Source organism: Pollachius pollachius (genome assembly GCF_949987615.1).
Source record: "Pollachius pollachius genome assembly, chromosome: 9".
Taxonomy (NCBI): domain Eukaryota; kingdom Metazoa; phylum Chordata; class Actinopteri; order Gadiformes; family Gadidae; genus Pollachius; species Pollachius pollachius.
The window spans coordinates 17,719,825-17,730,699 of NC_136942.1; the positions used below are offsets into that span (position 1 = coordinate 17,719,825).

At 43.7% G+C, this 10,875-nt stretch overlaps 1 protein-coding gene across 1 annotated transcript; it reads right to left on the minus strand.

The window, feature by feature from the left end:
• Positions 1-1,261: 1,261 nt before the first annotated feature.
• On the minus strand, positions 1,262-10,662 carry pskh1 (protein serine kinase H1). The gene is made up of 4 exons (XM_079743955.1): positions 10,344-10,662; positions 9,029-9,695; positions 7,669-8,574; positions 1,262-4,794 (listed from the first exon to the last, which is right to left on the minus strand). Exons 2-4 carry the CDS (start codon positions 9,095-9,097, stop codon positions 4,477-4,479), a joined length of 1,293 nt encoding a protein of 430 aa, XP_079600081.1. The 5' UTR covers positions 9,098-9,695; positions 10,344-10,662; the 3' UTR covers positions 1,262-4,476.
• Positions 10,663-10,875: the final 213 nt, after the last annotated feature.

The window sequence follows — 10,875 nt, forward strand, 5'->3', positions numbered from 1 at the left end:
GTTTCAGAACATCACTCATGGGACCGCAGTTCTGGAAAATTAAGTTGAACTAACCACATCAATACATTTATAATTTTAACTTGTTCGATTTTTACGTTTTTGGGATTATTAGGTAAGATATGGTTAAATTAAGCTATTAGGGTAGATATGGTTACGTTTAGGAATTTGTAAGTCAGAGATGGTTAGGTTTAGGTATTAGGGTAGATATGGATAAGTTTAGGTATTAATAAGTCAGAGATGGATAGGTTTAATTATTACGGTAGATATAGTAAAATTGAGCGATTAGTAGGTCAGAGGTGGAAAGGTTTAGGTATTAGGTTAGAAGTGGTTAAGGCAAGGTTTTATGTTAGAGATGATAAGGTTATATATTAGGTGAGAGATCGTAAGGTTTAGGTATTTGGTAAGAGATGGTTAAGTTCAGGTGTTAGAAAGGTGGTAGAAAGGATAGGATTAAGTTTAGAAATAAGGTTAGAGGTGATTCAATTCAGGTTTTAGGTTAGGAATGAGACGAGAGATTAAGATTATGTTTTAGGTAAGAACTGGTTTAGTTTAGGTTAGACATGGTTAGGTTTAGGTTAGAGATGGTTAAGGGTTTGTGTGAGGATTACTTACGTATTTTTAAATATGGTTTAGTTCAAGAATTAGGTTAGCTACGTGTTGTGTATCATCGTTTACATTAACTATTCGTGAGTTACTCATGAGTATCATCATCCAAGGAAAAATAACCTTGTGACCTGCGGTCCTAGAGTTGCAGCCTCCGGTATTGAAGGCCAATACTTCTACTGGCCTTTGTTGCATTAATAACAACGTTTTGCCTGTAGAGGGCACCTGATAGCCACTTCATACTGGAGGGTGCCACATCCTGTTAGGTATCTATACCTCCATGGCTAAACTTGCCAGGGGTTTGTCATGATGTAGTCAATCGGTAATCTGTCGATTCTTTCTTACAGAGTACGATGATGTGGTATAATTAAACAGAGATAAAATTGGGTTGAAGGAAAAATACAACTCAGAACGACCTACATATTACAATACAGAATATAGAAGCAGCAGCTGCACTGTATTTTGGTATAAGTCATAAGTAGCATATGAGAAGCAGAAAGAAGCCTGCTGCAAACACTGACATCAGGAATGCAATACCTCTTCAAGAAAAAATGTCATCACCAATGTCATTTATTGGCACATATGCATAAAACAAAAACTCATCAAAGAAGTTCATTGTATAAAACAAATAACAAAAGTAAGAAAAACAAGTGAAGTGTTAAGGGATACTCATTTACACAAATAATACAAATAACAACTGTAATTAAGTAACAGTGTTGCATTGGCTACTTCATTCAGGACAGCATTTACACAAAATCACAAGTATATATCAAAGTTTAGAGGAAACAGTTGTACAAATGTATCTGTTTACATTCTACAAAACGGTTTACAAATACTTAAGTAATTCATTGGTATAAACTTGACATTCAGCAATGGTTCTGGAAGTTCTGATTCTGTGTGAGTCCAACTAATAGCTTGGCATGATGTATCATTATGCCAAGTTTATAATTCCCTTATTTACCAATGACTGAAACACAACTTGTTTATGATAATGGTTGTTATGATCTAGAACACATGTTGTCATCTATCATGAATTAAGATTAATTATTGAGGTCACTGAATTTAGTTTCAAACCACAAACAGCAGTCTTTTCCATGTTGTGTCTTTGCACATATATAAATTGTAGACTGTATTAGAACCCATTTAGATGTTCCGATGTCCTTGTCTATGTGAAAGATTAAAAAACAACAACATAAATGTGTTGCGCTGGCTAGTAGATGGTCAGAGGGTAAGAGAGACAGCATCAGATGAATCTGGACTGGCGGAATGATCCAGAATGGGACATTTGGGAAATGGCCCATACAAGGTGTTGCTGGGTTTTAACCCAAGGTTTTATTTTTGTTTTAAAATAAAGTGGTCCCTGTCAACAAACACGTCCCGTGGGCGAGGAAGATGACGGAACATTCCAAGAAGAAGCAAAATAACAAAATCATTTTCCAACATAAAAAGGAATAATGAGGTCAGTTGATGTGGCTCGGTTAGATTTCCAGTATCACTTATAAAAACTTCACAAAATATAAGGTTTATAATAACAGGCCAGCTCATAGCAAACTGCTCACGGGAGTAATTGATATAATAAGGCATACAGGGAAATGTACTGTAAAAGCCTTCATAATCACAGACACCATCGCACTATAAACACACTCTTTCTATTTGGCTCCGAACCTCTGGTCACTGTATACTTTTTGTTTTCTTAAACTAACCTCAACATGACCTTTCCTAGGAAGAGCTTTGCGACAAAACAGGAAAACCACTGACCAAAACAAATATAGCCAAGCCGTGGTCTTGCATTTTTAACGTTTCTAACGTTTTTAGATGTACAATGGTACTTGCCCCATACATTGGGTTTTTAGAAAAATACAGTTGGTAAATAGGTTGTATCTTGTATTTTGTACTTGTTTTAACAATTCATATCCAACATTTATTATCATGAATAGGCCCCAGGCAATGTTACAATCCCATGTGAGGCGAAGACAGAGGTGGGCAGAGGCGTCGCATTAAACTACAGTCCAGAGGTCCTTCACTGCTGATATCAATTCTAATCCCAAAGCCTTAGAATGTCATTGAATTTAAGTGCAAACGTTAACTGTAATGTATTTACAGCATGGATTCTTCAAACTATTCTAATTATATCTTAAGATTTATCTCCTTTAATACCTTACGTTAACATAATCTTCACATTAAAAAGTGTAGAAGTTTTGAGACCACAGATACACATTGTATTCTTCAAAAACAGGAATGAGGAAATGGTTAAGCGCATAAAATAATAATAAACGTAGTGGGGCAGGTGGTTGTGTAAGACTCACAGGCAAGTAGAGCATACAAAAACACCATTAAACAGCATGACTCTTAACACCAACTCAGAGAGTGCAGTGAGACGGACGGCATATCCTTTTATATTGATAAGACCACAATATGTGCAGGGGACGTACAATATACTAGGGTTCTGTTAAACAGATCTAATGCACCTAGTAGGACATGTTAGGAGACTCCAGCTAAGAAGTATGTGCTGCTTTGATAAACCAGCCATCGAACATAGCCATCGACTGTTTATTCTCATCGTTAAAAATATCTTTGGTAGGACCAATTAAAACTGCGGTTGCCCTCCTGTTATTCTGAATGGCTTCCAAATGGGAATTGCTGATTGAAGTAAAAACTTAACGATGACATGTAGGCGGAAAAAAATAACATGAGATTCACAATATACCAAGTTTTAGCCAGCTGCAGCTGTGTTATTTGAATTGAGCAAAATGCAAGATATGAAAAGCTTAGGCATGAGTCCTGATGGATTGTATGCATTCGAATGTTGGCCTTCAACAATATCCAAGTTGTGGCAGTGTGCTGGGTCGCCCAGCTCTTCAGATAAAGTTTGGCTGTACTTGTCCATCTGTTCAAGTCGCACAATAATTATTTCACAGCAATTTTCTTTCAACGTTGAAATGAACAAGAAAAGCAGTTTTCAGTCCTCTTCATAAAAAGGCAACCCTTTTCTACCTACCACAGTACCAAGAATTCTGTTCAACAGATTATAATAGACGGCCATCATCCAGTGACCACTTGAACGGAAACCAATAGTAAGGTCAGTAATAATAAATAAATATGGAGAGGCACAGGGCGGACAGGAGGAGGAGGTGAAGAGGAGGACAGCAGGAGGAGGAACAGGTGGGGAGGAGGAGGTGAGGAGGAGGAGGTGAGGAGGAGGACAGCAGGAGGAGGAGGAGGTGAGGAGGAGGAGGTGAGGAGGAGGAGGTGAAGAGGAGGACAGCAGGAGGAGGAACAGGTGGGGAGGAGGAGGTGAGGAGGAGGAGGTGAAGAGGAGGACAGCAGGAGGAGGAGGAGGTGAGGAGGAGGAGGAGGTGAAGAGGAGGACAGCAGGAGGAGGAGGAGGTGAGGAGGAGGAGGTGAGGAGGTGAGGAGGAGTAGGGAAGCGTGTCTACTTCAGCCATGGGGGGGATGCGTGAGAGACACAGAATGGGATGCAGCCAGAGGTTCTCCGTGTTTCTCCCAGTGCTGTTGTGGTGGTTACGCCACCTGGAAGGGACACGTTCTGCCATTACAGTCCACGAGCTCCTCACCCAAAAAAAATGCATCACACCGCCTCCATGCTGCCCATACTGCACACTTCCACCGGGAGTCACGTATGATGCTCGCATTGCTACCGGCAACAGTGAGTCACAACCCCATTGACGGGTCAATCTAAATATATCGGCTTCAATTCATATATTATCTTCACGGCCCCCGTCCTATTGGGCAACGGCGATGGCTTTGGGGGACGCTGGCCACCGCAACTTTAAGCTGCAGCGATCCCGGTGGAAGTACCTCCCCAGTCAGGAGCCTTCACAGGCAGGAGCCGCAGCGGAGGCTGGCTTAGGGTCAGCCGTTGTACTGCTGCTGGTAGCGGCGGTTGAGCTCCCGGAGCTCCCTCTCGCGGGCGCGCCGGGCCTTGTTGGACTTGGTGGAGCGGCTGGAGCGCGTGGACTGGGCCGACTTGGTGCTGTGGCAGCGGGACGAGGCTCGCTTCAGCAGGTTCTGGGAGATGGAGCGCTGCAGGTTCTTCATGGAGGAGCAGGCCGCCATGCTCACCACCCAGGGGTGCTTGAGGGCCTGGCCGGCGGTCAGCCGCTCGCTGGGGTCCACCGTCAGCACGCGCTCCACAAAGTCCTTGGCCAGGTTGGACACGCTGGGCCACGGCTGCAGCGGGACAGAGATAAGGCTGAGCATGAATCGGTTCTCATGTGTTTTAGCGTGCCTTTCATTAAGGGTGGTTTAGTTTGACACCAGCATTCAACGCTGAAACCGCTCAACGCTGTTTGTGCGGCACAAGGTTTGGGGTGACAGAGTTTGAAATAGTTTGACCTATTGGGGGACTTGTCCTTCTAATAAAATCCGACAGAAGAATCTATTTTGCACATTTGTTTTGAGTAATGGGATGCAACCAAACTGGGAATATGGAGACAAGAACTAGGGTATCAATACATTGATTGATCATTTTGCCACTAAAGTCTTTTTTTGTGTTTCGACATTTTAGAAACACAAGTTCTTAATCACACAAACCTACTGAGAACACAACACACATGCAAAAGCCACAGTACAAATGCAAAAGCAACAACACAAATGCAAAAGCCACAACACAACTGCAAAATCTCCAACACAACTGAATTACTCGTTTGTGTTTTCCATTAATGCACTTGTTTTTCAAATATGCCAAGCGTTTTTAATATGCAGTTTGTTTGACCTGTCTCATCAACCGAATATAAATATGAATTTATATACTTGGGTAAAAAAGACAAAATGACTACATAGAGGCAACAAATAACTAAATAGACATATGATTATTGGTCTATTTTGTGACTTTTAGATTCTGTTAATTTAGATAAGTTGTATTCTCTAAATCCTCTCCCATACCCATTTCCATTCTGAGTCCACAAAGTGGCAGCAGAGAGCAGTAGCGAAAAAAGATGGGTTGCATTTGCTAAATTGGATTTAGGGACACTCAATTAGTAATAGTAATAGGGTGCATTAAGCCTAAATAACATTCAAACACTGTGTGCTTAAAGTGAGGATTCATTTTCAGTATAAATTTTAAAATTATATTCATTCATAATATACCCATTGATTGCATGGAAGTAAATGCAACTGACAGTAGAAATGTATATGAGCTTAGCAGCATACATACATGCAGGATCACATTATACATGCAACGTGAAAGCAAGGTTTTTCATTTATAAGCAATGTATTTTCCTCCTTGTCCTCGAATTTCAACCTTCTAACATAGGGCTATTTTAATAACACAATCATAATACACACAGACACACACACACCTGCTCCCCCGGCTTAACTGCTTTAGAATTCTCAAGGTATGAGTTGTAAATGTACACATTATTTATCACGGCAATAAATACATAAGCAATGACCCCAAAACAGCCCCATTCAATTCAGATCCACCTGGCCGTCTCATCTATTTTGCCCTTTAAAAGGAAAGGTCAACACTGCTCCATGGGTCAGGGGAAGCTCTCTGATTAGTCTTGTAAAAAAGGAAAAGACCCAATGTGCAAGCAGAACAGAAAGCTATAGGCCAAGCACTGCACAGGGCTGTATCTAAAGCCTCTGCAACACTGCATAGTGTTGTATATCTAATGGTGTTATAGATCTAAAGCTTCTACATCACTGCGAGGTGTTATATATCTAATGGTGTTATATATCTAAAGCTTCTGCATCACTGCGAGGTGTTATATATCTAATGGTGTTATATATCTAAAGCTTCTGCATCACTGCGAGGTGTATGCATCTAAAGCCTCTGCATCACTGCATGGTGTTATATATCTAATGTATCCGCATCACTGCATGGTGTATATATGTAAAGCCTCTGCATCACTGCATGGTGTATATCTAAAGTATCTGCATCACTGAATGGTATATATCTAAAGTATCTGCATCGTTGCATGGTGTATATCTAAAGTATCTGCATCACTGCATGGTGTATATCTAAAGTATCTGCATCACTGGATGGTGTATATCTAAAGTATCTGCATCACTGAATGGTCTATATCTAAAGTATCTGCAGCACTGCATGGTATATATCTAAAGTATCTGCATCACTGCATGGTGTATATCTAAAGTATCTGCATCGTTGCATGGTGTTGTATATCTAAAGCCTTGAAAGGATATTTAAAGAGTACCATTGACCAAGGACTGCAAATAACACATCCAAGATAATGATAATGTTTTGCTCTCTTATATATTGTCAACCATTTGGCCAATCATTTTTGAATGCACTCGTCAGGTTTGACATACGTGTGCTGAAAATATTTTCAATATAATACAAAATGAGTAGGTGACAACCAGTCACACTATATCCAAAGTTGAACCTAATGAGTGATTTATGCCTGGGCTATGCGGGGCAACCAGTAACCAAGGGCCCATTTAGAAAGCTCTCTGGCACGATCAACAGCCCACACTGTGTAACAAAGAAAAAGAGCAACTCAGCATTCTCCCAAGAAGAAGAAAGAGCGCGGATGGAGCATAAATTATTATTCACACACACACACACAGACACACACACACACACACACGGACACACACAGACACACACACGGACACACACACACACACACACTGAGGAAGGGCATATTGACTTAACCGAGAGGACAGATACATTGGAGTAGGCGGACATGGGGGATTATGAGTGTGCAAACGAAGTGAGTAACACACTGAACATTTATGAATTGCATGCAAGGATTAAAAAAAGTTTTTGGAACAACGTGTGTGTGTGTGTGTGTGTGTGTGTGTGTGTGTGTGTGTGTGTGTGTGTGTGTGTGTGTGTATGTGTGTGTGTACCCCCACTGTGCTTCCCTTTAATGTGGTTACAAAATGTCCCGCTACACCGGGAAGGAATATCATCTCAAGTTTCAACCTGGCACTTTTCAAATTTTGTGTTAAGTATGTAAGACTGCACAAGACGTCAAAGAGCAGGTGACGCACACGGACACACACACACACACACACACACACACACACACACACACGCACACACACGCGCACACACACAAGAACACACACACACACCTCTCCAGAGAAGCTGTATTTGCCCTTGAGGATCTGCCGGTAGAGCCGCATGCGGTTGTCGTCTTCGAAGGGCATGGTCCCACTCAGCAGGATGTAGGAGATGACGCCCAGAGCCCACATGTCCACCGCGTTGGTGTAGGGCTTCCGCACCAGGATCTCCGGGGCGATGTACTCGGGCGTGCCGCACGTGGTCTTCATCAGGCACTCGTCCCCCTTCTTGCGGCTGCTGGCCAGGCCGAAGTCGGTGACGATGATCTTGGAGTCGGCGCCGGGGTGGTAGTACAGCAGGTTCTCGGGCTTCAGGTCCCGGTGGGTGATGCCCAGCGTGTGCAGGTACTTGACGCCGTCCAGCACCATCTGCAGGACGCGCGTGGCGTCGCGCTCCGTGAAGGAGCCGCGGGCGATGATGCGGTCGAACAGCTCGCCGCCCGTGGCCAGCTCCATCACCATGTAGACCCGCTCCGCCGTCTCGAACACCTCCATCAGCTGGATGATGTTGGTGTGGCGCACGCGGCGCAGCACGCACAGCTCCGACTCGCACACCTCCCGTCCCTCGCGAAAGCGCGTCTCGATCATCTTGATGGCGTAGGGCTGCCGCGTGCTCTTGTGCTCCACCCGCACCACCCGGCTGAAGCTGCCGCGGCCAATCAGGGCCTTGATGTCGTACTTGGCCGTGACCCGGGGGTCGAACTTGGCGCGGTACTTGGCCACCTTCTTCCGCTGGGGGTCCGTGGGGTCCGACTGGGCGTTTGGAGGCTGGGCGGAGCCGTCTGGCATGGCTGCTTGCGCCTGACAGGGGGAGGCGGGGTCTGCCTTTTCAGCCCCTCCCCCCGCCTTGCTGCCCGTTCCGTCCCCTCGGATGAAATGTTTATAGAGGTCTGTCTGAGGCAGGTGGGGAGGGTCCACCTGAGAGATGGAGAGCATCCCGTTACATTTCCCTCCCTCACTTTGTTTACAAGGCTTGTGCACTCCTGCTATTTCTGTTATGCTGCCATGTCAAGTAACGGGGAATAGCCCACAGATATGCAGAATACAACATAGACAAGTGCTTAGATGGTCAAGATATCAGTACTTGAATTTTTAAAACGCATTCGCGAGTGGCTGTCTACATTTGTTCAAGAAGTCATATTTTTTTATGCTTAAGATTAAAGAAAAACACTATAAATACAGTTAACATGCATAGTGCACATTACATAATATATAAAGAAGCTATACAGCATATATACCCTTTTCAATTAAATGAAATGCGTCTCTTGTAAACCTTTTCCAGCAGTTCTTAAATGCTATATCATCTGCAGTGGGGGCAGCATGCATTGCAACATCCTCATCTACGAGAGAGACGAGGTCGCATCCCACTGACCTTTTTGACCAAGTCCAGCTGAACATCTCCTGGAGGTTCAGGGAGGACTTTGCTGTTCTTGCACCCCATCACATCACCTCAGGCTGCTGCCCAGCCAACCAGACGGGCCACCAGCAGCCCTGCGTCATCACCCCAACACTGGACTCAAGCGAGCGGGGGCGGGCAACATCTAACGGCTGCACCCAGAGCAGCGAGGTCCTTGAAGAGAGCCGCTGACACTCACACCCATCAAAACAGGGTGGCATCACACTTCAGGCACAGGGAAGTCAGCGCTCATAGACCACCCTTAAGAGCAGCCGTGTTCAGAGTCAAAGGGTTAATGACCGTCAGGCTTGATTTAGTACATGCTCTATAACTGTATTCGGTCATCCAAGTTGAAGCCAACTTTTAGATATTTGCTTGTACACCTGGTGGCATACACCGCCTGGTGATGGAGATGGTGAATCCAGCAGCTTGAAGGAGCGAGCAGAGGTGATGAGACCAACTAGGGCATCCCCATTTGGCCCACCATAGTCTTCAGTGATGTCTCAAGTCTATGCCGGAGTTATAGACAGGCGTTTCACATGTAACATAACCCTCATCCATTGAATAATTGGTGCGGTCTTTCCTGAATTAATAATACACAGATTGGGATGTTTTGGAGATCTTCTTGAAATGAATGTGGGTTCTGTGAAATGGAAAACAAAGTTTAATGATAAGACTGCTGAGGTTCAACATTTAAAGTGCCAATATAATGATTCAGATATAGTAGACATCCTATAAAGCCGTATAATAACACACACACCGCTGAACTATTTTGAGCAATAAATACGTTTAGATTGGCCGAGTTTGGACTACTAGACTAAAGACAGCGGATAAAGTTGTAGCAGAAACATTCTGCCAAAGTACATAACAGATCACAGGAAAAGTCCAAGAAAATGATGTGTAGTGTATCAAATATCTCCATGCAAATCTGCTCGAAGTTTGCTTGAGAGTTCAATGCAATGTTTAACTGCTTGCATTACTTTGTTAGCCATGTTTGCAGAAACCTGATTCGAAACACATTCCTTACACAAGTCATTTTCCAAAAGGGGTAGTAAATAAGACGTGATATCGGCCTATAATAATAATAAACGACACATTGCGCTACATTACATCTGCATACATTGTACTCCACAATAAGGGTGGGCAGGCCTTTTCCTATCAACCTTTTTTTCCCCCAAGCAAAGCGGCGTTGGGCAATTGTCTGCATTGCTGGTTCACATTACCACATATCAAATGATGTTCTGAACAACAATTGTGATGGTGTGTGTGTTCAAGCAACTCTAAAACTTACCTCAAAATTAATTGGAAGTAGTCGGCTCACTAAGTGTGCTAATACACTAGCTCGAAGGTTTAGCCTACACACGACAGCGGGGGCAACAGGGTAGGACTCCGGACCCTGCCAAAGCCAGCCTCCTCACCCCACTCTAGTCACTCAGCTGTTCTCTCCATTTTTGTTTCGTACTTTTCCAACTTATTCCCATCTGACGACCGCCGTTGCATCCATCTCTTCCCGTCATAAACCGTGTGATACCCGATCGGTCACCTCACGACATGACCGCAGTCGAAAAGTTGTCAAGTGCCAGTCTGACAATGAGAAAACAGAAAGACGCCCCGTAGGTCGTTTTCGACAACTATGTACTCTACTCCCTTTTTTCCCTCGAACTTTTTTTTTTTTTGTGCAGGGACGGTACGACCTCCTCCGGCTTGGTGCGACCCCATAAAATCCCCACGATCACTGTGAGCTCACTTCCTGGATACATGAAGAATTTCCTTACCAACTCTTATTAAGACACAAAATAGATAGATAGATAGATAGATAGTTA

Bases quoted from the DNA above. Each gene is read 5' to 3' on its own strand.
- pskh1 (XM_079743955.1), bottom strand. From the start codon at position 9,097: ATGGGGTGCAAGAACAGCAAAGTCCTCCCTGAACCTCCAGGAGATGTT. The intron at 8,575-9,028 runs GTCAGTGGGATG...TCCATCTCTCAG, and splicing joins AGCTGGACTTGGTCAAAAAG to GTGGACCCTCCCCACCTGCC. The intron at 4,795-7,668 runs GTGTGTGTGTGT...GTCCCGCTGCAG, and splicing joins AATACAGCTTCTCTGGAGAG to CCGTGGCCCAGCGTGTCCAA.